The 25,024-nt window shown below is 33.7% G+C and overlaps 4 protein-coding genes across 6 annotated transcripts; 3 read left to right on the top strand and 1 right to left on the bottom strand.

Annotated features, from left to right (window-relative positions):
* Nucleotides 1-6,727: 6,727 nt before the first annotated feature.
* On the top strand, nt 6,728-10,484 carry LOC122598495 (2-oxoglutarate-Fe(II) type oxidoreductase-like). 2 transcript variants are annotated; one of them, XM_043771099.1, is made up of 11 exons: nt 6,728-6,883; nt 7,796-7,973; nt 8,146-8,220; nt 8,291-8,342; nt 8,658-8,779; nt 8,851-8,951; nt 9,033-9,091; nt 9,616-9,672; nt 9,786-9,831; nt 9,991-10,070; nt 10,250-10,484. In XM_043771099.1, the coding sequence occupies exons 1-11, from the start codon at nt 6,806-6,808 to the stop codon at nt 10,311-10,313; spliced, it is 912 nt and encodes a 303-aa protein (XP_043627034.1). In that variant the 5' UTR covers nt 6,728-6,805; the 3' UTR covers nt 10,314-10,484. The 2 variants fall into 2 exon arrangements, with proteins under 2 accessions (XP_043627034.1, XP_043627027.1); XM_043771092.1 differs by having other exon boundaries at nt 9,991-10,082.
* A 659-nt stretch (nt 10,485-11,143) lies between these two features.
* Nucleotides 11,144-15,671, top strand: LOC122598483 (2-oxoglutarate-Fe(II) type oxidoreductase hxnY-like). Of its 2 annotated transcripts, XM_043771078.1 has the most exons (11): nt 11,150-11,334; nt 12,486-12,678; nt 12,853-12,927; nt 12,996-13,047; nt 13,352-13,473; nt 13,545-13,645; nt 13,724-13,782; nt 14,322-14,378; nt 14,471-14,516; nt 15,144-15,223; nt 15,392-15,671. In XM_043771078.1, the coding sequence occupies exons 1-11, from the start codon at nt 11,257-11,259 to the stop codon at nt 15,453-15,455; spliced, it is 927 nt and encodes a 308-aa protein (XP_043627013.1). In that variant the 5' UTR covers nt 11,150-11,256; the 3' UTR covers nt 15,456-15,671. The 2 variants fall into 2 exon arrangements, 1 of the variants encoding a protein (XP_043627013.1); XR_006323636.1 differs by lacking the exon at nt 15,392-15,671 and having other exon boundaries at nt 11,144-11,334; nt 14,322-14,396; nt 15,144-15,189.
* Nucleotides 15,672-16,053: 382 nt separating this feature from the next.
* On the top strand, nt 16,054-21,064 carry LOC122586117 (late embryogenesis abundant protein D-34-like). The gene is made up of 3 exons (XM_043758226.1): nt 16,054-16,435; nt 20,361-20,657; nt 20,754-21,064. Exons 1-3 carry the CDS (start codon nt 16,130-16,132, stop codon nt 20,919-20,921), a joined length of 771 nt encoding a protein of 256 aa, XP_043614161.1. The 5' UTR covers nt 16,054-16,129; the 3' UTR covers nt 20,922-21,064.
* Nucleotides 21,065-21,184: 120 nt separating this feature from the next.
* On the bottom strand, nt 21,185-23,052 carry LOC122586119 (probable peroxygenase 3). Its single transcript, XM_043758227.1, has 6 exons — nt 22,781-23,052; nt 22,467-22,616; nt 22,292-22,377; nt 21,861-21,955; nt 21,601-21,726; nt 21,185-21,457 (listed from the first exon to the last, which is right to left on the bottom strand). The coding sequence occupies exons 1-6, from the start codon at nt 22,884-22,886 to the stop codon at nt 21,307-21,309; spliced, it is 714 nt and encodes a 237-aa protein (XP_043614162.1). The 5' UTR covers nt 22,887-23,052; the 3' UTR covers nt 21,185-21,306.
* Between the last annotated feature and the right edge of the window lie 1,972 nt (nt 23,053-25,024).

Here is a 25,024-nt window from a genome sequence, read left to right as displayed (position 1 = left end):
TGTATTTTAAATAAATATATAATATATTATTTATATTTATACTTTTATAAAACAAAAAAAAATTGATATAATAATGGGAGGGGCTTCCCCAAAGAGGAGCCTCACTCACAAAAAAGTAGGGGCAACTCTTGGAAGGAGCCCCTGCCACATGGCGGAAGCCCCCCCTATGTAGGGAGTCCCATAGCCCCCCACTCCTAATAGTCTAAATAATCAGACTTAGTAGAGTTAAAAAATAAATATAAATTACGAGTACGATATTATGTAATCAAATAATGTAAAAAGTATTACATTAATTTTTCTAATGATAAATTATATTTATCTTACTTCTATTTTTAAAATAAAAGGTATGTCAAATGTGAAATGACACCTCAAATTTTTCCTACATTTATCTATACACCTTTTTAATTAATAGAACTATCATTTTATTACATGAAATTTTATAACTTATACTATTTTATTCTTTTGTTTTTTCATAAATATACAAATATTTATTATATAAAATATTTTATGAGTACATTATTAGGGGTGAGCAAAAGCCAAACCGGTAAACCGAAAACAGAACCCAAAAAAACAAAAACCGAACAAACCCGATTGGATTGGTTTTGATCGGTTTGGGTTTCGATTTAATATGCATAATACCAAAGCAAATGTTCACTAATGTATATGTTTCTTGAGTGTAAATCGAACCAAACCGAAAAATTTTTAAATTTATTATATATTTATATGATTTTATATGTAAATCTATTACTTATGGTTAATAATTATGTTAATGTACCTATAAGAAAATTGGTGTACAAATCAAATGTTCACTAATGTATATGTTTCTTGAGTGTGTAACATGAATAATACAAAAGCAATTTCGTATAGCAAAATGTAAACAAATAAAATCCCATGACTTGTTAATGAAAAATAAAAGAAGCTAAAAAAGTAGAGTAGAAATTACCAAAAACCATAACATAGAATTTAATGTGTAGTGTTGGTTTGTCTATATGTTCCTTTCCGTTTTCGGTTTTGTTTTGTTTTTTTTTTTCTCGTAAATGGACATTTATTCAATTGATTATTATTTAAAAACTAAAACATGTTTGATAATTATTTAAAAAAGAGAGAGAGAGAGAGAGAGAGAGAGAGAGAGAGAGAAGTTGGAGCCAAACCGAAAACTGCCCCAAACTATCGAAATACCGAACCAAAAGAAAATCCAACAGTTTTGGTTTTTTAAAAATTAAATGGATCGGTTCAAGTGACGATTTCAAACAAAAACCGACCCAAATAGATCTAAACTCAACCCTAACATTACTAACTTAAAAACCGGCACTTTAAATTCTCAATATGACCTAATAATGTAAAAGCATTGCACCGTCAAAGTAAAAACTTGTACAAACCTTTACATTAAATTCTTGAGATTAAGGTATAAAATAAAAGAATTGATTGGAGGTGATATTATCTTCCTTTCAAATCACCCCACAAATGAGAAAAAATTTTTTTTAGACAAAATCAACTACAAAATCTGAAAATCATTCCACTTCTCTTTATTTTATTTCCTTTTAATCCTTAAATTAAACTCAATAACATAATTTATTTTATAATTATAATTATTTTTTTTTCATTTCATGATAAAACTCAAAAACATAGTATTAGCAAGTGTGCTTTCACAACTACATCCACATGCCTATATTGCATGGCTTTTGTTGTCCAAGTCACATAACAAGTAAAATTATAAGCATAAAAGGTTAGTATACTTATATAATATAATAATTGAGTTTTGAAACAACTCTAATCCTTAAATAATCTCTCTTCATAATTATTGGTATAAGTCTAATAACATAGTTTACAATTGTATGAAGCATGACTATTTAATTTTAATTATTATGTGAGTTAGTACTTTATGTGCAAAGAAGAGTCTTTATTAAGGTTGGTTTTACCAAGAGTTTATTTATACATATTTATATTTATGATTGATATATAGTGGCCGGTTTATATATTTTGTGCTGTTTTAAATTTGATAAACTTTTTCATGGTTTATTAAATTCCCACGTTCTATCACTTTTATATGATTCATAACCCCTTGGTTTGGTGTTCTTTTGAGCTTCTATCAGTGATGGTAATTAAAGCATCATATAGGTTGGGGAATTTGTAATGGCAGGTGAATATTTTTCCATCCCACCTCTCTATCCCATGTATAAAGATTGAATCTTGACATCAATAATTATAAAAAAGCTCTCTCTTTTATTAATGATTTTTTAAAAATTTTTTATATATGGCTTATTAAATTCCTACATTCCATCATTCTATCATGTTATATGTTACTATTTGTTTGCTTTCATTATTGGATTGTTTTGATCGTGTCCTTTTGGTTTCTTAATTCATCCCTATTAAACCTGTATTATATTACCACTGTATGATATGTAATTAGAAGTCATGTATTTTGTTCATATGTGTATTTCTCTTATTCATTTTTTTCCCTCATCACAATTTTTCATTTTTTCTTTCTTTACGTATTTTACAGATTATAAATTACACTTGCATAGGAGACTTTGAAGATGATGGTAATCTCATATATGTTTTTCATTATATGATCTTCTGTTTGTGAAGTTTGAATCATAACAATTCTTAAATCAAGGTACGTGAAATACTTTTTTTTATTATTATTTATGTTTTAATGGTTTTTTTTCTCTTCGATTTTTGGCTTTAGTTTTTATTCCATGATGGTCATTTGGAATTATATGCATATATTAATATGATGATTACAGGTGAAGTACTCAATTTGATTTTTTTAAGGATGTCAAAATATGTCTGATTCCACTTTTCTAAAATGGGCCCAGTGTGCCACATACCGCTCCATGTTCGGTTCAGGTTAGTGGTGTACTTTTCTGCCGCTATTTTAGTGTTGGACGAATGACAGAAATTAGTAAAACACATTTAACACTATTGAGTTGTATAATCTTTCAATAATTGAAAGTTAAAGATATGTTTCTAAACCTTTTACTATTCACCAACAAGCATAAACATGACGTCCACATAGTCCTATTGTTTCAGAATAAGAACAAGATTCCGAAAAGGATAGAGTGAAGATAACCAAAAGTCTATCAACGGGAACAAAGGAAAAATGTTGTTTCATTCAGTGTACTAAAAGGTGGGAATATGGATGTGACAGGTCCAACTTGGGTAATGGGTCAAAATAAACTGAGATTGAATCGTGCCAGTGTGCCATATACCGCCGCCATGTTGGGTTGTGATTCAGGTCAGTGGTGTACTTTTCTGCCGGTATTTTGGTGTTGGACGAGTGACAGATGTCAGTAAAACACACTCAAAACTATCGTGTTGTATAATCTTTCAATAAATGAAAGCTAAAGTTATGTTTCTAAAGCTTTTAATATTCACCAGCAGGCACAAAAATGACGTCCACATGGTCCTATTGTTTCATGAACTCGACCCGTAAAATTGTAAGTAATATATATATATATATATATATATATGGGAAAATGGAATATAAGGCTGTTCGGCTTAGGTGTGAAACCCCTCACATACTAATATTTTATTATTTTTTGTTTAATGAATAAATGCATGGGCCCCATGATTTTTATGGATTATAAAAACAATATGTGAGTGTTCCACACGTAAGCTTAGAGACCCGCCTTATATTCTCATCCCCCTATATGTATATATATATATTGTTAATACGTATTATATGTTCCTAATGTTAGGGTGTTATGCGATTAGGGGGGTGGTAGAAACTATAGGACCAACATAATAATGTAAGTAACTCTGTCTAGGTGTTCATGTTAAGGACAACTAAATTTTGTTCATTGGATTCTCTATGTATACTGCAATTTTAAGTATTTCTCCAGCCGACAAACTGGGCGTCAGTCCGGGATTCAAAGGCCATTGTTATCATAAGTGGTAAATGTCGTATAATTCATTGGTAAATAGTAGTTATCCAATCTATATTAGTGATATGTGATAAGTGTGTTTGCAGTCCCTGCCGTGTTTAGATAAATATGTAAAACTTGGATTATGATGTGGTTCAAGTTTGTGTTTCATATTGCAGTATTCCAGCTCATTTTAATATAGATCTACATGCTTTTTTTGGAAACGACTTTGATTCAGGTTAGTGATTTTGCTCTTGAAAATTATCATTGAGAAGAATCTTACACATTATATCTTATTTAGTACCGAGAATGTATGTTGCGTGTTGATGAGGTTCAAAATTTAGGAGAGATGAGAAGTACATGTTGGATAAAGGACCAGATGAATAAATGTCAATTTTAAGTGCATTGCAATGTCAATTTTAAGTGCATTGCAAGCTAAAATGGGTCGGGTTTAGTTCACGTCTAAACCATATTAGCCATTAAAGAATTTAAATTTTGTAATGTGTTGATAACAAAACAATACAAGTACGATGATAAAAACGTTAATGAAAACAATTTTGAATACTGTATTCAGTAAGGATCGACTTTGGGTGACTTTCAACCCATTAAACCATTCTAATATAGTTAAATACCACAAGTATGTTTTGAAAAGAAAATATAGCCAAGATTGACTTACTACATATGCACAATGGGTTGAAATCGTCACCTCTACGCATTAGTTACTGAAATTTAAGTTATCGTGGTTGGTGTAACTTACTAGAGGATTATACATCTTATCAATGAATACCGAAATTTCTTTATCTTCCAGCTCGAATTGAAGATGCAAATTGGAACCTTAGGAAATTGCGAAGATCAATAGATTTAAAAATCATCCCATTGATGACAATTCAAAAGATGCTTAAGCAAGTCACAAAGTAAAACAACCGCTGAAATCTTAGGAGATTTTGCAAATGAAGAAGTAGATTTATATATGTGGGACTATCTGGGTTTTTAAACGATTGAGAAAAATATAAAAGTTTTCCATAAAATGAACTAAAATTCACGCATGTCGTGCAATGCATGGGTCTTAAGCCTTGTAATATACGAAACTCACGTAAGTAACGATCACAGACTTTAACCTTAATCACTTTCTAATAAGTCTAAACCATGCAATCAATTCAATTTCATCCCGGTCGTGTATTAAACGAGTCTTAAGACCTCGTAAATATATAAAGAAAACTTAATATCGTACATTTGATAAATGTTTAATACATAATAACATAAATGTTTAGAATTAAAGATGTGCTTGAAATTCAAGTTCTACAACGTATTAAAATTAAATTAAAAATAAAGAATATATATATATATATATATATATCAAAGAAAAATGCCATTCTTTTCACCTAAATCAAAAATGTATATCTTTATTACTATATAAAACAAACTTTTTTTCCTTCTTTTAATTCTTTTACTTTTAAATATTTAAAAATGTTTTTATTAGTATAACTAACAATATTCATAAAGCCATTAAATATTCAATATACCCTTAATGAAAGTAATATACAGTATATATATATCCTTTAATTTCTAAAATAATCACACTGCTCCATTTACATCAATAACCAACACTATCCGCTGTCGCTACTAGTCGCCACCACCTCTACCCGTTGCCGCTCTCATAACGCTGTTGTTACCACCATCGCCACCACATCGTGCGGGTACACATCTAGTATAATCAAACACGTAAATATATAATAATCTATCTATATCTTACGTATATTAAGCTTAGTTATTATAATGAATAATAAACACTTTCACTGTGGGTTGGTGGTCTATTGGTAAAGTCTTTGATCTTGAAAAAATCCACCAGGGTTAGAATTTCACTCCCCACATTTGTAAGAGTGGATTATTAGGGGGAAAGGGTGTTTCGAGAGTCCTGGGATTCATTCTATGCATGCATGATTCGAACACCACATATTGACCAATTGAATGTTATTGTGGTGTCTGGAATGTTAACTATTAACTACCAACTCATTGTTAAAAAAAAAACATTTTTTATACACAAGCATGAATAATAATAAATTTTGTATAGTCCATTTTGAGACAACCAGATAGATACAAAATTGGTCGCATGTAACTTACTGATTACAAGTTCTAATCCCATTTTAGCCAACTTTAAGATTTAAGTGTCCTTTATGAGGGCTTGACCTAGGTTTACCCATTGACGGAACCACATGTAACCCAGGAGTAGCTCGGGCTACGAGCCTATTAATCTGAGTAGTGTAATTATTTTTGAATAAAATTTGTATTTGTTATTGGTGATACAGATAAAACAAATATGAGATGCTAGTCAATGTAATTAACTCTAACTTTTAGACAGATTATCCTAACAATAAAGCTCGTAAAGACGTATTTGTGAACCTATATAATAAATATAAACTAGCAAAGTGGCAAAAACGTTTAAAAATCGTTAAAAATATACAAAATCTTTAAAAATCCACAACAATTTAGCCATTATCGTTTTTTTACGCCGATACAAGACTAGTCATAATTTTTTTTTGCTACGGGTTACTTCTAATCTTGGTTCTGCTACTGGGTTTACCTAGGTTCAGGTTTGAGGGCAGAATTTACCCTTGTTAATTGGTATGTCTTCGGATGGATTAGTATGAGTTTTCTCTTATCGGTATTTGAAAGAGGCATTTCTGCTTGTAAGAAACTCTCTAACGCGAAATCGATTAAGACAACATATACTAAACTTCTTAATGTCAAATTGCAACACGAAATTTCAAACGAAAATCTTTTTAAAAAAAGATTGATACAAATTTGGCGGAAAAAAGTTATTTATCTTTATTGCATATTAGTTAAATAGTTATTCCCCATAAAGAAAGAAAATACAGCAGGGCAGTAGCAGCAAATTCAACCACAAACAAACTGTGAGAGGGAAAGAGAAGCAATCAATAATGACAAAAGCTCTAAAACTTCCGGTGATCGATCTTTCATCATCAGACCGGATCTCCACCGCCAACTCTATCCGTCAGGTCTTCTTCTCTTCTTTACATGGCTTTTCCCTCTCAAAAAATCCATGAAATTAATTAGCACACAGTTATATTATTTATTATCGAGCAATAGTAAGATGATGTCATTAGAAGTGGTAAACACAACACACCCTAGTGTTCTTCAGAGAGCACACAGAAGTCAATAGTTATAAAATACATATATATTACAACTTGTATGTTATTTCTAAAAGGATTAATTTGTGTATAGCTTGCTAATGTATCTTGGAAATTTAATGGCATTGCCCGCGCGCGCACACACACATATATATAGGGTGGTTTTCCGGTGATAACACCTTTAAAAAACATGATTTTCTCGATTTTAACAAGCCAATTTGTTGTTCAACACTTAAATAATGATAATTAGTTATGCACTATGTTAATTTTATGGACTTTTAATGCATCAAAATGATGTTTTTAAGTGTTCTCACCGTGTTCTGATTTTAAGACTTTTCTTATTTGATTGTCCCCATATATCTATATATATAATATATATACATATAAGGCTATATATATATGTAGGTATGTATGTATGTATGTATTTAACTAGCTATGCCCGCGCGATGCGGCGGTGTAGTGGCGATGGTGATGGTGGCGGTGACGGGTGGTAGTGGCGGCGTGGCGCAAGCACGCAGTGGCGGCTAGTAGTGTAGGTTATTGATGTAAAAGAGGTAGTGTAGTTATTTTAAAAGTAATAGTTGATGTTGTATTTTAATTCATTAAGGGTATTATAGTTAAGTAGATATTATAGGTATTTCAAGTGGGGATGTTTAAAATAGTGAATAAAAGGAAGGGGTATTTTGAAGTTATCAACAACTTAAAGTTAAAAAAAGGAGGGAATTAAATGCTTTATAATGTAATATATGATATATCTGAATGTCTTGTTCAATGAATTAGGCCTGCATGGACTATGGCTTCTTTTACGTCGTCAATCACGGGGTAGAGGAGAAACTGTTACAAAATGTGTTTGATGAAAGTAGCAAGTTTTTTTCACTTCCACTTGAAGAGAAGATGAAAGTAGCAAGGTTTTTTCCACTTCATGCCGAGAAGCTTGGTTCTTCTACTACTTCTAAAGGTGCTGTTAGTTACCCTTCAATAGACTGTTCGTTCTTCAACTCATTGCTAATATTTGTTTAGATTATTTACATGCTGTGGAATGTGCATTAGAATCTTCCTACAGTTAAACTCCGTAATTGCTATATTGAAAATTGATGACGACCTCCAGTGCTCCTTGAATGTGCCTACAGGAGATTTAAAAGAAACGGTCTCTATCAGCCCCTTACAACCTGCTGAGAGTTTTCCGAACCAGTGGCCTTCTAAAGGTACTATTACCATATTTTGCTTGCTTGTTTCTTGACCTCCATTCTTACTATATCTCCATGGAAAACGCAGAATTATTACCTTCATGGAAACTCGTAATGGAGAAGTATTATGAAAAAGTGTTGTAAGTGTTGCTTGTTTTAAGTTATTTGGTCTATATTAGTTTACTATTTTATCTCATCTACATGCATCCTTTGATTTTTTTTGACCAAATTTGGCATGCCAATGATCAGATATGTGTGTATTTTTGTTTGAGTACATATGTTTGTATCTGTGTATTAATGTTTCTTTCTCCTTTCACCCGTGAGTCAAAGGCATGTAGTTTGAATATTTGTGTCAAGATTATTTCTTTTTAAAACTTTAGTATTTATAGAAGAGTTGATATTGAATACGAAAACTATTATATGAGTACTATTTCTGATGGGAATGATATTAACAGGTCTGTTGGGAAGAAGTTGAGCTATTTGATTGCATTGTCTTTGAATTTGGATGAGGACCACTTTGACAAAATAGGGGCTTTAGACAGACCATTGTGTTTTTTGCGTCTGTTGCACTATCCAGGTATTTTCAGTCTTTCAATAAAACTCAAATTGCTTCAGCACACTATGGGCATGACGATAGTTTAGCGTCAGGTGAAATGGGGGTTTCGGATGAGATTGTATATGGGGCTTCTCCACATTCTGATTATGGAATGATCACTCTTCTGGCGACAGATGGCGTTCCCGGCCTCCAGGCAATAGAAGCTTTGTCAATCAAATATAAGCTTTGTCTATTGATTGAATTCTCTGCTTTATGAGTTCTTCTGCTTTAACAGGTATGCAGGGATAAACTTAAGCAGCCACAGATCTGGGAGGATGTTATATATGTCAATGGGTGAGTTTATGTATCAACACTAGTGTAAATGTAGGAAACTGTGGTGAAAGGTGTCATCCTTTGATACACAACGCACATATTATGCATGTATACACACATATGTACAAACACATCACACATTTGTTTAAATTTTTCACAGCACTATGGTAAATGAGTTCGGTTTATAACTGCAAAAGGAATATCACAATTTCCATATGGCAAATTACTTACTCTAAGTTACCACTTTGCCAATTAATATTCACTACTAATATTACCGAAGGGATTTTAGCCTGACGGAATGTGAGTTGAGTTGTCCACCAAGCATGAGGTTTTGGGTTCAAATATTGTAAAAGACAAATGAGTGAAATAATTTGTGGTCTTGTATATGCTTTTCTAAAAGAATATCAGTCTGGTTTGTCAAAATTGAGGGATACATATGATAATAAACAAATATGTGTATTGTAGCTTGGAGAAATCATCACTTTGAGTACCATTACTTCATTTAGCAGTCTTAACTCTCAAATTTTACATCTCTTCGGGTGCAGGGCCTTCATTGTTAATCTTGGGGACATGATGGAAAGATGGACTAATTGTCTATTCCGGTAATGAAACCAATCCATGTATGATGTATCCCCATCTTTTTCTTACTTGTCGGGCCTACAGCTCTCCATTTGATCATAATAACTGACATTTAAAGCTTGTATATCTATTGCAGATCAACATTACACCGAGTTATGCCAACCGGGAAAGAACGATACTCGGTATTTACTTCCAAAGAATTTTTAATTTGCTAATTGTACATTTACTTGTTTATGTGATTTAACTACTTATATAGCTAAGCTCACTTTAAGTCACCTTTCACTTTTGCTTTGGGCGTCCCATTTACCTAAATTGAACATTTACCATAATATGATACGCAGATGGCATTCTTTTTGGAACCTAACCGGGATTGCATAGTTGAGTGCTTGGAAAGCTGCTGGAGTGAGTTATCCCCTCCACGGTATGTAACAATGTATGTTACCATAAAAGTTAGTTATCCTGATGCACCCTGTCCTTGACCATGACCCTCTGTCATTTTCTTTGATTTGAAGCCATAAAACATCAACATCGTTTCAAGCCATTTCTATCTTGATGCGTGCGGTATGCTAAGATTTGGTTAATTTGGTTTGTATTATGTAGGTTTCCTCCTATCCGTAGTGGAGATTACCTAAGGGAGCGTATCAATGCTGCATATTCCTCATAGCAGGATTGAGATGTATTTGCAATCGCTGAAGATGAAGATATGTATCATATGTTTCAATGTATTTATAGTGTCTTCATAGACTATAAGACATGTTACAATTTCTTTCTTTGTATTGTTTTCATTGTCTAGGATACTTAAAAGTTAAAAATGAAAATATCTCCATCACTACCACATAGTACAATTGGGCAAGAGTTAAAATTAATTTAGATATTTTAAGAACATGAATAGACGGAAATATTTCTTTTTTCATATAAATTCCACCAATAACTAAATATAAATTCAATTTAAATATATTTATATGTTAAATAACCCAAAGGATGCCGGCCACTATAACTAATTAATATTTATAAAAATTATCAATAAATTTTACTTGCATCCACATTTTAAATGTTTTTGAAAACCAACAACAATCATGCATTGCGTACGAAACCTTACAGTGAAATTTTACACGTATCTTCAGAATCAAACTTAAGACTTTAAGTAAAACCGGAAATGTTTCTGACCAGCTGGGCTGAACACCATACACCATTAACACTTCTATGATATTAAGGCCTTGTTTCTTTTTTACTTAATACACTTAATAGTTAAGAAACTTAATCATTCAGTCAAATTTCATGTTTCATTTTTTGACTTAATAAACAAAAATAACCATCAATTACATATATTTTACTTAATACATACAAACATTTTTAATATATTCAGCCACTTAATACACTCAATAATTAATACACTCAATAATTAATCAATAATTAATGACTAAAAAAACCCGGCCGTAAGGAGTTTATTAGGCTACTGATCATCTTTTCAATAACTTTTGGAGAGTCCATTTTGGACAGCAGATACCTGATAGATACAAAATTGGGCGGAAAAAAGTTATTTATATGTAAATAGAAACAGTGTGAGAGCGAAAGAAAAAAAAAAAAAGAGAGAGAGAGAGAGAATAATGACAGAATCTCTAAAGCTTCCGATGATCGATCTTTCATCATCAGACCGGATCTCCACCGCTAACTCTATCCGTCAGGTCGTCTTCTTCGCTTTTTTTTTTCATGGCTTTTCACTAATTTCCCCTAATTTTACTCACACTTCCATTCAGAAGTCTATGAAATTGTCACACAGTTTTTTTTTTAAAAAAAAGTCACTATGTATCAACCAATAATAAGATGATGTTATTAGAAGTGATTAAAACTTGAAAGTAGGAGTATCGTTATACAAGCTCTTTTACATCCACGTGTCAATCATCCAAAAGGTTGTTGTTCTTCTTTCCGTGTATTAGATGATTGACACGTGTTGTGATGATTGAATTGTCAAACAAGAGTTAGTTGCTAAAAGGGGCTAACTTTAGATAGTAAGTTACTATCAGGTGGCTTTAAACCTACTCTATAGTATGCCAACTAGTTAAGTGCGTTGTGGAATTGATCCAAATAACTGGGTTTAAGAGTTGATTGTGTAGTGTCATGGAATCGAAGCTTTTTGCAGAATGAGTTCGTAGCAGGTAGTTCTTGTTAGGGTCACTATGCACATGCACAATTTCATTACAATGAAACCAGAAACACGAGCAGGAGATTGACGTTCTCCACATATACACACGGTTTGGATAGGCTTTTGTAAGATGTGTGGATCTTGGTTATTGATGATTGCTAACATGATGAAACCGTTTCTTTTTGGGAGAAGACACATAAGAAAGAGAACCTCATGGGGGCGCTGTAAACGGAATGTGTGGACTGTTGAGTTCTCCAAAGGAGGTCTCGAGTTTGAATTACGTGAATTATACTCCTTCACCTCATTGTTAGGTTTCAAAAACATTGGTGCTCTGCGTTGTTTTGTGGGGTATCTGTGGAGCCCCAAGTTTGTGGTGTAAAGAAACTTGGCTCGTTTTAGGTGTTTGGAAGAAAAATGCTAGATAATATATGATTCTTTGAATTACAACAATTTCCTTCGAAGCTAGCATCTTAACACAACGTAGTCTTATGCAGCACACCTTAAAGATTGATTATGCATCCTACTAGAAGTGAATCCTAGGTGTTTGAACTAATTAGTTCTAGCATAGATATTACAACTTGTATTCTATTGCCATTCTAAATGGATTAATATGTTAATCGCATGCTTCTTGTAAATACAATGGTGTTGCCTATATATTTTTTTAATATCTGAATGTCTTGTTCAATGAATTAGGCCTGCATGGACCATGGCTTCTTTTACGTCATCAATCATGGGGTTGAGGTGAAACTGTTACAAAATGTGTTTGATGAAAGTAGCAAGTTTTTTTCGCTTCCAGTTGAAGAGAAGATGAAAGTGGCTCGCAAGGGAGATGTGGGTTTTGCTCCACTTTATGCCGAGAACCTTGATCCTTCTACGACTTCTAAAGGTGCTGTTACCCTTCAGTTTTGACTGTTCGTCCGTCAACTAGTTTACAGTGCTAATATGCGTTATTTGTTAAAATTGTTTACATGTTGCGTAATGTGCATTAGACGCTTCCTACAAACTCCATATTTGCTATAGTAAAATGATGAAAATTAGTGCTCCTTGAATCTTCCAACAGGAGATTTAAAAGAAACGTTCCATATTGGCCCCTTACAACCCGCAGAGAGCTGTCTGAACCAATGGCCTTCTAAAGGTACTATTACCATTTTTCACATGTTTGTTTCTTGAGCTCCATTCTTACTATATCCATGGACATCGCAGAATTATTACCTTCATGGAAACCCATAATGGAGAAGTATTATGAAAAAGTGTTGTAAGTGTTGCTTGTTTTTAAGTTATTTGGTCTATATTAATATACTATCTTATCTTTTCATCTACATCCCTCGATTATCTTTTACCAAATTTGGCAGGCCAATCACATATTTGTGTCTTTGTATTTGAGTACATGTGTTTGTATATCTATGTTTCATTCTCCGTTCATCCTCAATTGAAAGGCATATAGTTTAAACTTTTGGGTCAGTTTATTTCTTTTTCAAATCTATAGTATGTATACAGGAGTTGATATCGAGTATGAGTACTGTATACAAGTACTATTTTTGATGGGATGTCATTAACAGGTCTGTTGGGAAGCAGCTGAGCTATTTGATTGCATTGTCTTTAAATTTGGATGAGGACTTCTTTGACAAAATAGGGGCTATGGATAAACCATTCGGTTTTTTACGTCTGTTGCACTATCCAGGTATTTCCAGCCTTGTAATCAAACTCAAGTTGTTTCAGCACATTACGGGCATGACGATAGATTAGCTTCAGGTGAAATGGGGGTTTCTGATGAGATTGTATATGGTGCTTCTGCACATTCGGATTATGGAATGATCACTCTTCTGGCGACAGATGGCGTTCCCGGCCTCCAGGCAATAGAAGCTTTATCCATCAGATTTGATCTTTGTCTATTGTTTGAATTTTCTGCCTTATGAGTTCTGCTTTCACAGGTATGCAGGGATAAACTTAAGCAGCCACGGATTTGGGAGGATGTTATATATGTCAAGGGGTGAGTTTATGTACCAATACTAGTGTAAATGTAGGGAAGTGTGGTGAAAGGTGTCGTCCTTCGATACACACATGCAAAGATTATGCATGCATACACAAATATATATATATAGACATCATATCACACATTTGTGTAATTTTTCATAGCAATATTGTAAATGAAGTTCGGTTTATACCTCTTAAAAGAATATCACAATTTTTCTTTTGGCAAACTTCTTACTCTAAGTTACAGCTCTGCCAATTAATGTTCGTTACTAATATTGATACACTATATTAGTCTGTTTACCGAAGGGCTTTTGGCCTAACGGTATGTAACTTGAGTTGCCCACCAAGCATGAAGTTTTGGGTTCAAATATGGTAAAAGACAAATGTTTGAAATATTATGTGGTCTTGATATTTGCCTTTCTAAATGAAAATCAGTCTGGTTTGTCAGAATTGAGGGATAGAATATAATAAAACAAATATCTGGGTTGTGGGAAGGAGAAATCGTCACTTGAGTACCATTACCTCATTTAGCAGTTTTAAGTTTTTTGGGTGCAGGGCCTTCATTGTTAATCTTGGGGACATGATGGAAAGATGGACTAATTGTCTATTCCGGTAATGAAACCAATCCATGTATGATGTGTCCTATCCTTTACTTGTCGGGCTACAGCTCTGCATTTCATCATAATAACTGACATTTATTGCAGATCAACATTACACCGAGTTATGCCAACTGGGAAAGAACGATACTCGGTAATTACTTCCAAAGAATTTCATTCACTAATTTTCCACTTTTTTTTATTTACGAGAGCAAGTACCCGCGCGTTGCGGCGGTGAGATGGTGGGGTGATACCTAGGTCATAGAGTATGATAGGTTATAGGAGTTGATATGTCATAGAGTATGATAGTCAAATGCCTTAGCCGTACGGGCTCCGCCCTCGGATTTAAAAAATTGTCGAAAGTATATCGAATGACATCTCTAATGAAAGAGCATGAAATTTTAAGAACACCCATACAATTTTTATAATTTATCGATGTACGGTTTTTGAGATAAAAGATTTTGAATGAATCGGAGGAATAAATGATTTATGGAGGAGAGAGAAAAAAGATGATTGGTTGAGATTTGAGGAGAGAGAAAGGGTATTATAGTTATTTTAGATAAATATAGAATAGATAGGAAGGGTATTTTGGGGAAGTACTTAAAATCAATATTAAAAATTTCAAGTTAAATGTTGAAAATCTAGCAAAAATCTGCTTTATAATATAGTATAGATGTGATTCAACAACTTATATTGCTAAGCTCACTTTTGGTCATCTTTCATTTTTGCTTTGCGCGTCCCATTTACCTAAAATCAACATTCACCATAATATGATATGCAGATGGCCTTCTTTTTCGATCCTAACCCAGATTGCATAGTGGAGTGTTTGGAAAGCTGCTGCAATGAGTCATCCCCTCCACGGTACGTATATTACCATAAAAGTTAGTTAATTTGATGGGCCCTGTCCTTGATCATGACCCGTCATCATTTTCTTTGATTTGTAGCCGTAATAACATCATTCCAATTCATTTGTATCTTGTATGTTTGTGATATGATAAGAATTTGGTTAAGTTGGTTTGTACTATGTAGGTTTCCTCCTATCCGTAGTGGAGATTACCTGAGGGAGCGTATCAATGCTGCATATTCCTCGTAGCAGGATTCAAATGTATTTGCAGTCGCTCAAAGATGAAAGATGTGTAATTATGTATCATATGTTACGAATTTACGATATATTTATAGTGTCTTTATAGACCAACACATGTCGCCATTTCTTTCTTTGTATTGTTTTCATTTGGTAAGACACGTCTCCTTTTGTCAATGATACTTGAAACATGAAAATATTATCATCTCTACTACTTACATTTGGCCATTTGGGTGAGTTTTAAATTACTCTAAATTTTATAAGAACAAGAATATTATTATTCCAAGATCAGTGCAGCTTGATTCCTCTGACAAAGTCACAGGGCAGGCATGTAGATCTGCCGGCCATTGAATGGATTGAAGGTAATTTAAAGAAACAATCCACCTGTGCTAAAAGAAAAAAACAAACACCTGTTGGAGCACATACGTACACACCCGAGCCTCCTCACATGTATCATTTCTTTTATTATGAATTTTTGTCTTTTAATAACAAAATCCAACTTTAACACGTTTCACCTCATCGATCTTCACACTGCTCCCACGTAGCGTGTCTCCTTATCAACACACGTGTACAGTAATTTAAAAACGTATATATCAACTATATCTATATGACTATATCTAACTATGTAACAACAAATTAAAACACCAATCACACATACACAGAACTATAAGAAATTAACCAAAAAGATGAGTCAAGAACAACAAAAAGAAGGTATAAAATATGGGGACGTGTTTAAAGAAGTGAGTGGGGTATTAGCTGACAAAATTGTGACACCACAAGATGCTGCAATGATGCAAGCAGCTGAGACTAGTGTATTTGGACAAACACAAAAGGGAGGGACTGCTGCAGCCATGCAAGCTGCTGCAACTATCAATGAACGTTCTGGGTTTGTTGGTCACCAAGACTTGAGTGTTACTGGTGATCACGGTGTTGCTGTTACAGCTACTCACCTTCCTGGTGTTCGTCTTGTTACCGAAACTGTCGCTGGTCAGGTGATCACTCCATTCTATACATATATCTCTAGGGGTGAGTTATTTTGAGCCAAGAACCATTCTGGATCACACATTCTTTACTCTTTCTCTCTTCAATTAAATAATAAAATTCACCAAAATCATTCAAAATGTTTTAACTCACAAACCGTAAATCGTTAAACAAAACAAAAAGCATGGGTAGTCTTAAAATTATGTCCTCTTTCATTAGAGATCCAATTCGATATACTTTTAACGACTTTTTAATTTTTGTTTTTTTTTTGGTAGTTACACATAACTTACACATGTGTAGGTTGAACAAAAATCATGATTCGGAACGGGCTTCGCCCTTAAAGATATTCATAAACCAAAGCTAGTGGGGTGATAGATCATAGAGGGTGATAGAGGGTGATAAGGTCATAGGGTGATAGGTCATAGTGGGTGATATGTCATAGGGGTGACCAGTGAGAGGTGATCTACCTAACGGGCTCCCTTAGCCGCTATTCCTCCGCTATGGACTGACGGGCTCCACCCTTGACCTTCATTGTTGTGTACATATGTTCATTTACTAAATTACATGTGAAAACAATGATCTTACACATGTGTAGGATGGACCTACACATGTGTAGGATGAGCGCGGTGGGAAAAAAAACGAAAATTAAAAATTCGTCAAAATTATATCGAATTGGATCTCTAATGAAAGAGGACGAAATTTTAAGACTACCCATGCTTTTTGTTTCGTCTAACAATTTACGGTTTGTGAGATAAAGCATTTTAAATGATTTCGGTGAATTTTCTTATTTAATGAAAGAGAGAGAAAAAATAATAAAATGAGTGGTCCAGAATTGTTCTCGCGTTCTTTTTTATTTGTAAGTTCTCAAATAACCCTTCCTCTATATCTCTATATTTAATGTTGTTAATATTTATGATGAGTATATATCATATCGTTCGCTGGTACAAACCAATAGGCCAGCTTGCTTGCTTAGATTTCATCCTAGACGTTCGAGTTAGTTTAGCAGAAGGATAGTACGTACGTTTTTGCTGTTAAAAAAAATAATTAAAGGGGTAATCTGTACACGATAGTTTTAGCCATTACCACTAAAAAAGTGTGAATGTATAGTAGAGTATAATAACCTAATACACACATTTGGGAGTGTCGACCTAAAAAATATGGATAGTTTACGGATCATCAGCCTTAGATTGTAATCATGTAATGTACATGGTCATGAATGAATAGTTTGTACTTTGTAACCAATTGGTTGGTATGAATGAATAGTTTGTACTTTGTAACCAATTGGTTGGTAGTCTATTGTTAAGGTCTTTGACCTTGGGGAAATCCACCACAATTCGAATCTCATTTCCTACATTTGTAGGAGTGGATTATTATTATTATTAGTATTTTGGGGGGGGGGGGGGTCCGAGAGTCCTGAGTTTCATCCCAGACATGTGCGTGTTTCGAGCTCCGCATACGGCCCCATTGGATGTTACTGTAGTGTCTCGAATGCTAATTGCTAACTACTAACTCGCTGTTCAAATAAAATAAAATAAAAATGAAAGGATAGTTTGTACCATATGTAACTAAAAATGCATTTATAGTAATATTAAAACCATTTCCGACAAATTTGTGATCTTTCAATCACAAAAAAAAAAAATTTTTAAAAATTGATTCCTTTATCTAGTTAGGTCATTAAAGGTGGCCAAGAACTTGTTTGTTTTTTATAAATATCAACACCACATATAATTATCTATATGTACACTAGTTATCTCTCCATTATGAGACTTGAACTCACACCTTTTCATTGATCGCTAACACACATACAACTAGACTTGTTTTGGTACATAACATATTTATAAGATGTAAGGAAATAGAAAATGTATGACTCACGGGTCAATACTTGAGTTCAATCATAGAGTTCGATTAAGTAGTATGGGTTGGTCTACGTATAATGATTTGCTAACCATTGACTTTGCTGAAAGACTTACAAATGACAATGGGTAAGACTTGATGCCCTCTTAAGAAACATTTAATAAACACCATGTTCCCAAATTATTTGATAATCATAACGTCACATTTCATACCTAATTCATAGATTCATTATCAATATAGTATAAGTAGTAGTGTGATACGAATCAAATGGTTGTGTCCATATAAAACTAAGATAGATAATCGATATTCGAGAGATCGATCAACTTTCCTAATTAATAACTAAATAACCAATATATTTCACCCATAATAAAGTTACAAACCTAATATTCTATTTATACTAATCCTATAACTTGGTTAACAAACTAACTATAACTAAATAATAATGATAATAACACTTTCCTAATATTAATACCTAATAATATTAATAATAATAATAATAATAATAGTCGTATGATTACTCCCCGCTGCAAAACACGCCTTGTCCTCAAGGTGTGGCTTCAAAGATTGCTTCAAGTGGTTCCCGGATCCCATATCCTTATTCGAAGAACTTCTCTTCGAACGGCTTGGCAACCAAATTTCTTCACTAAGAACTCTTGTTTCTGATTCTCAAAAACCACATCTGTTGCAACTTGTTTTGGATCAAATGTTGTAGTTGTTTTTGTCACATGTGACCAGTAGATGGTAGATATTAAAGAGGAGTTATGTCATGTTTTTGTATCACGTTTTGGATCGAAGGACTTAGTTGCCTTAGTGTATGTTGTTTTGAAGGTAGACATCAATGGTACGGTCTTTAGTGGAGTAGGAATAGTTTTTGGTGGTAATGATGGCACGGTTTACTGGGAAATTTGGGTTGGTTTTGGTGGATTTGGTGATATTTGTTTTGGGCCGACTTTTGCGGGAACCGTTGGTGGTAGGGCTGAAACAGATATGAAGGTAGATACCGCCGGAACTGTTTTTGGTAGAATAGAAGTAGGGGTTGTTTTTGGTAGCGGTTGGTGTTATTGCTATTTGCTGCTGATGAAGGCGAATCAGACACATTGAAGCCCCTCGAAACCGCTAGCTCCCCTAATAACCTCATGATCTCATTGTGTTGCCTTGCACTCGTTCCATGTATTCCTCGAGTCTCCTATTGAAATCCTCCATACTTGCCATTAGGATTTTTTTCCCTGGATGAACAGTGGTTTTTTTTTTTAATTAAAGAAAAACGCATCACAGGTTGCAAGAAAGATAGCTTTGATACCAATTGATACGAATCAAATGGTTGTATCGATATAAAAGTATAAAACTGAGATAGATAATCGATATTCCAGAGATCAATCAATTCTCCTAATTAATAACTAAATTACCAATATATTTCACCCATAATAAAGTTACAACCCTAATATTCTATTTATACTAATCCTATAGCTTGGTTAACAAGCTAACTAACTAAATAATAATAATAATAATAACGCTTTCCTAATATTATACCTAATAATGATAATATTAATAATAATAATAGTCTTGATCATATCATGGTGGTGTTCATTGACTCTTTCTTTTCATGTATAACGGGTGAATGGATGAGGTTTTCCTTGTTCAGGTTACCCAGGAAAGGCAATTCATTTGACTTGGATGCACCCAGCCTAATATCCCCATGGCCATTTACGTACCTTTCCTTGGTCAACCCTAAAGACGTTATCCAGCGATGTTCATATATGTGTCCTCGTGTGAGGACATTTGGTATCCAGAGGACGCCTTGATGTGTATATAAATTTCATCATTGCAAAATGATTAAAATTATCCCAAATATAAATTAAGGTATCCAGGTGCAAGTTAATTTACATTTCTGTTAGCTTTCATTTTGATTTTTCATCAAATGTACGTTTTCGATCCATTCTGGTCCCCATGTATATTAGGTTTACAGAAAATTGTCTTGGTATATGAGTTTGTTCCATTGAACCAACACATATCTTTTTTTGGGGAAAGAAGTAAATTGTAGTATTGCTGTATTTCACCGACATCTAAGTATATATCCGGCAGCTTGTGGGGCAGCACATGGAGCCTACACCGGTACTATATAAGAACGAGGGTGGTATTGGAGATGTGCACCAACAAGGTGCAATCACGATAGGAGAAGCACTCGAAGCTACAGCAAGAACAGCAGGGAACAAAGCAGTCGAGCAGAGTGATGCTGCAGCGATTCAAGCAGCAGAGGTAAGAGCTACTGGTAGTAGTGTGTCCGTTCCTGGTGGACTTGCAGCTCAAGCTCAATCAGCAGCCACTTTAAACACGTCTACACGTGATGAAGATAAAGTCAAGCTTAGTGAAGTCCTTACAGTGAGTACTAACTTATCATGAAAAATTAACTTTTATGGGTTTTTGTTTTGCAATTGTATGTTTTTATTTATGCTTGGTACTTTGGTAAATCAACAGGATGCAACAGTGAAGCTTCCAGCGGATAAGGTGGTTACAAGAGAAGATGCTGATGGTGTATACAATGCTGAAAGGCGAAACAGCCCTAATTTGACAGCACATCCCGCTGGAGTGGCTGCCTCCGTTGCAGCTGCTGCTAATCTAAATGAGAAAGGGCCCGTGAGCTAGTTTAGGTAAAGATGTATGGTTCTGTAAGTATAGTTTTAGCTTGATGAAGAACATCTATATGATATGTCTCTAGTAGTTAAAGTGTATCTTTTTGACTTTTTGTATACTTGTTTCAAAGTATATATCCAAGTTTTTCTTCTTAACAGTTTATTCTTCTACATTTTCCTGATTTTCCCCCCGGGATTAGTTTAACTTGATCTGCTGTCCAGTAAAAATTTGATGTAATAGATAGAAGTATTACTGTAAATCATACTATATAGTAATACTAATAGTAATTCTGTAACTGGATACAGTAACTAGGTAAATAGTAACATTCTGTTGTACTACAGTTAGGTGCAAGTTTAATTAAGGACATATCTATATCTTTGCTCATAGCGATTTGCAATCATCCCATCTTGCTCCCATCCTTTTGCATCTTTGCACAATACTCGAACAAGCTTCCATCAAAGCAGCGCCTTACTGATTCTTTTGATAGGAATCCATCGGAGTCCTTTGCGAGCATATAAAGAACTCCCCATTCCATTTTGCTTGCAGTCCTAATACACACCCATCAAACTAATAGTTAAAACTAAAATAATACTCATCTGACGTGAACTATTAGCACTAAGCACCTAGGAAATTTGATAGAATGTTGGTATGGATGCATTCAAGTCAATAGGACAGGGGACCAAGAAAGTACCAGCCAAAGAAATCGCAGGCATTACGAGATGCATCAGTCATATGCCAAAGTTCTTTGAACGTGAGCTTATCTGACACCGTGCGAGCGTATTTGCTAAAAATGTTTTCTAGGTTTGCTGGGATGAACCTACATGACATGGACCATACCCATTCATAATTCTTGAGCCAGTTGCATAACATATATCAGTAACAACAGCAGTTGTATATGTCTATGCAATTCACATTCAGCTGAAAAGGAATATGAAAAGGAGCTTCCCTCACCTTCCTTCAGTGTCATAAGTCGCAGAATCACTTCCATGCTTGGCTCGGTGTATGTTTTCTATGTAAATGGGGAAGAAAGGTGATGGCAACCAGGTCTGAAATAACACCCATATTCAACAAAAAACAATGGCTACAAAATCTTCACATTACTACAGAACACAATGATGAAACATGATATATACAAACTGGAGTTTGACTTTTTGTGGTCAAACGAGATCATTTCAATTTTTTAAATTGATTTGTATTGATTGAACTTTTGAAGCATATCTCATAACTAATTCAATTCATATTAATCTTGAAAAATACAAAGAAAGATTGTTCATCATAACCTTGTAAAAAACACAATAAATTAGAACTTGACCAGTAATAACTGACCTCAAAAGTCAAAAGTCAAATTGCTTTTATATTAGAAGGGGGTAATTAGCACTTACAGGCAGAGTGACAAAACTCATGGCTCCATGGACAAGTACCATGAAGAGAAAAGAAGCGAAAACATTGAAACCGAGGTCACGAAATCCTGTATAAATCAATCAATTTGTATAGGTACAGTAACGTAAATAACATTGATGAACATGAAATTAAGAATATCATCGCACGTCAACTTGCCTTTGTAAGTCTCCCAAGGGAAAATAATCCCGTTATCATCTTGATCAAAAAACGATACATGTTGCTGAAGAACAGACATATTGCGATGCTTGTGTCCCAATGTCCCATTCGGGTTATCAGTATCAGGTGCAGTCACTGCTCGTGCCATGTCTAAATGAGCCAAAAAAAAAAAAAAATTCACGAATATCAAAACCCAGAAAAACAATTTCAAGATAGGATTTTTCCTTACAAAACATCTTCACTAATAAAAATAAATTCATCTCAAAAAAGAATAAACTAAATTAAAGCGGTCGTAAGACCATAATGCAGCATACATGGTTTGGGTAGCTTGTTATCAAGGTCAGCCCGAATCTTTCTCTCGGATGTAACAGGAGCCTTTTCGGCTACTGTCAACATTGCATCTGTAGCCTTATCTGCCATAGCCAGTTTTGTTCTAGCTCAACAGATGAAATCGTTGATGTTAATTTTTAATTTTTTTGTTTGGCAAGTTTAGTTTGTAAGTTGTGAGAGAAAAATTATTTGTGATTATGGAGTACGAGAGAGAAAATGTTTACATTGCATATTAGTCGAATGATGGGATCAATGAATCACAATAGTTTGAGGATTTCAGTTGGATGTCAAGTGCCCTCTAATCCTATTCTTATGGTATACTAGTTTTACGGGCATGTTTTCATGGAAAACTAGTAAAAATGACATTTCATTGAAATTAAAAACTACGTTTAAACACATTATTTGAGAGGCAAAAAGTCTCCCATGACCATCAGGATTGTAATATTATATTCTAAAATATTGATATAGTCTCGTGAGAGTCCTGTAATGATAGCCTAGTGGTAAGAGACATGTATCATAAAAACAGATGTCCTATGTCATGTCCTTTTAACCAACATGACACGCGATTTAATTTTTCTAACGTTGATCGTCAAACTAGTCTATAGATTACCAATATGTGTCAGTTGTACATTAAATATCGATCGACGCAATTCGATTTGGAATAATATTGTAAGTATGAAATTTGGTCATAGATCAATTGGTGTCACACCTTTTAACACATATGGGTCCACACATTCACAGATATATAATGTGCAAATAATAAGTTGTAGGTTTGATCCTCGTTTATGGCCATTGGTTGCCTAAATAGCACATGGTGGTTAAAGATGTTCATGCGGTACATAAAAACCTAAAGACTGGATCAAAAGAGACCCAAATGAAACATAACGATGACAGTAAGACTATCTCCAATGAGTATGTTTTTGGGCGCCTTTGAGTGCCTTTGGATATCCTTTGCGGTTGAAGCTTGTCCAAAACTAAAGATTTTTTGATGCATGCCCTTAGATGCCCTTACTTATATTTTTGTTTTTGTTTTTGTTTTTAGTATAGTTAAAGGATATGCAAGGATGTTTGTATGGTTGGAGATAAAGTTATAAAGATTTATAAGAATTTATAAGGATGTGTAAGGATTTTTAAGGATATGATGTGGCAGCTCAAGTACGCCTAAGGACGTCCTTAGCATTGGAGATAGCCTAAGGTGTGAATTGAACATGAGTACCAAATTGATGAAATAATTCCAACAAAAACAACAACCCATTCTTTCTAACCAACACTTACCCACATCATTAAACAAATCCAACCCAATCTATAATTAAAAATTAATTTTCTCTCTTTCATTTATACAATCCAATCTAACTCAAAGTTTTACTCTCATTCACAACCCAATCTAAACCAATTTTATATTATTATTATTATTATTATTATTATTATTATTATTATTATTATGTATAATAAAACTATTAAAAAATTGTTATTCAATAGAAACATCACATGTGGCATGTAAGAGCTCACAATCCGGTTTTTCCGCTCGAGCAGATCATTGCTTGCAATCTCTACTATCATTTCTTTTGAATATTTAATTGCACCACTTCTATTACTTTTGATTATTATAATGAACGATCTATGATTCCCGCTCATCGATAATGTTAGTCTTAAGAAATGTCCAAGTTTGGTACCTTTATATTTTCCAAATAAAGAGACTAGTGGTAGCAAAGCAACGACCTAAGTTTTCTACTATTTCTTCCAAATCATGAACGTCGTTAAAACTAAAATCTATCCGCATAATGCATACATACGAAAGTTGCATGTCACATGAGTGTGTGCTCAGGGTATCAAGATGATACATGGGAATAAAATGTTTCTTCCCATTTACCCATTTTTTGTTAGCATATTGGTGTATTAAAAAAAGATAAAAATGAAAAGAGATTTTCAAATGTTACAATTAACATAGATAAGATCAATTTCAATACCAAATATGTTAGTTTGGGTTAACAATTTGTCGAAAGCTAAATCTATTAATTGGGTAGATTCGTGTAAACTTGATGTAAATTAACTCTTTGGTTTGGCTTTATGTGTCTTTTGCTCGTCCCTATTTAATATTATATTACAAAAAATAGTCTCTTGTTGAAAATTATATGGTAAAATTTGTTTAAAATGTCTTTAATGATTAAATTACACTATCAGTTTTTTATCTTTTAAAATATATTTAATACTCTTTTATATTAATTTCT

This window comes from Erigeron canadensis, chromosome 1 (genome assembly GCF_010389155.1).
Source record: "Erigeron canadensis isolate Cc75 chromosome 1, C_canadensis_v1, whole genome shotgun sequence".
Lineage (NCBI taxonomy): Eukaryota > Viridiplantae > Streptophyta > Magnoliopsida > Asterales > Asteraceae > Erigeron > Erigeron canadensis.
This window is presented reverse-complemented; position numbering and strand designations above follow the sequence as displayed.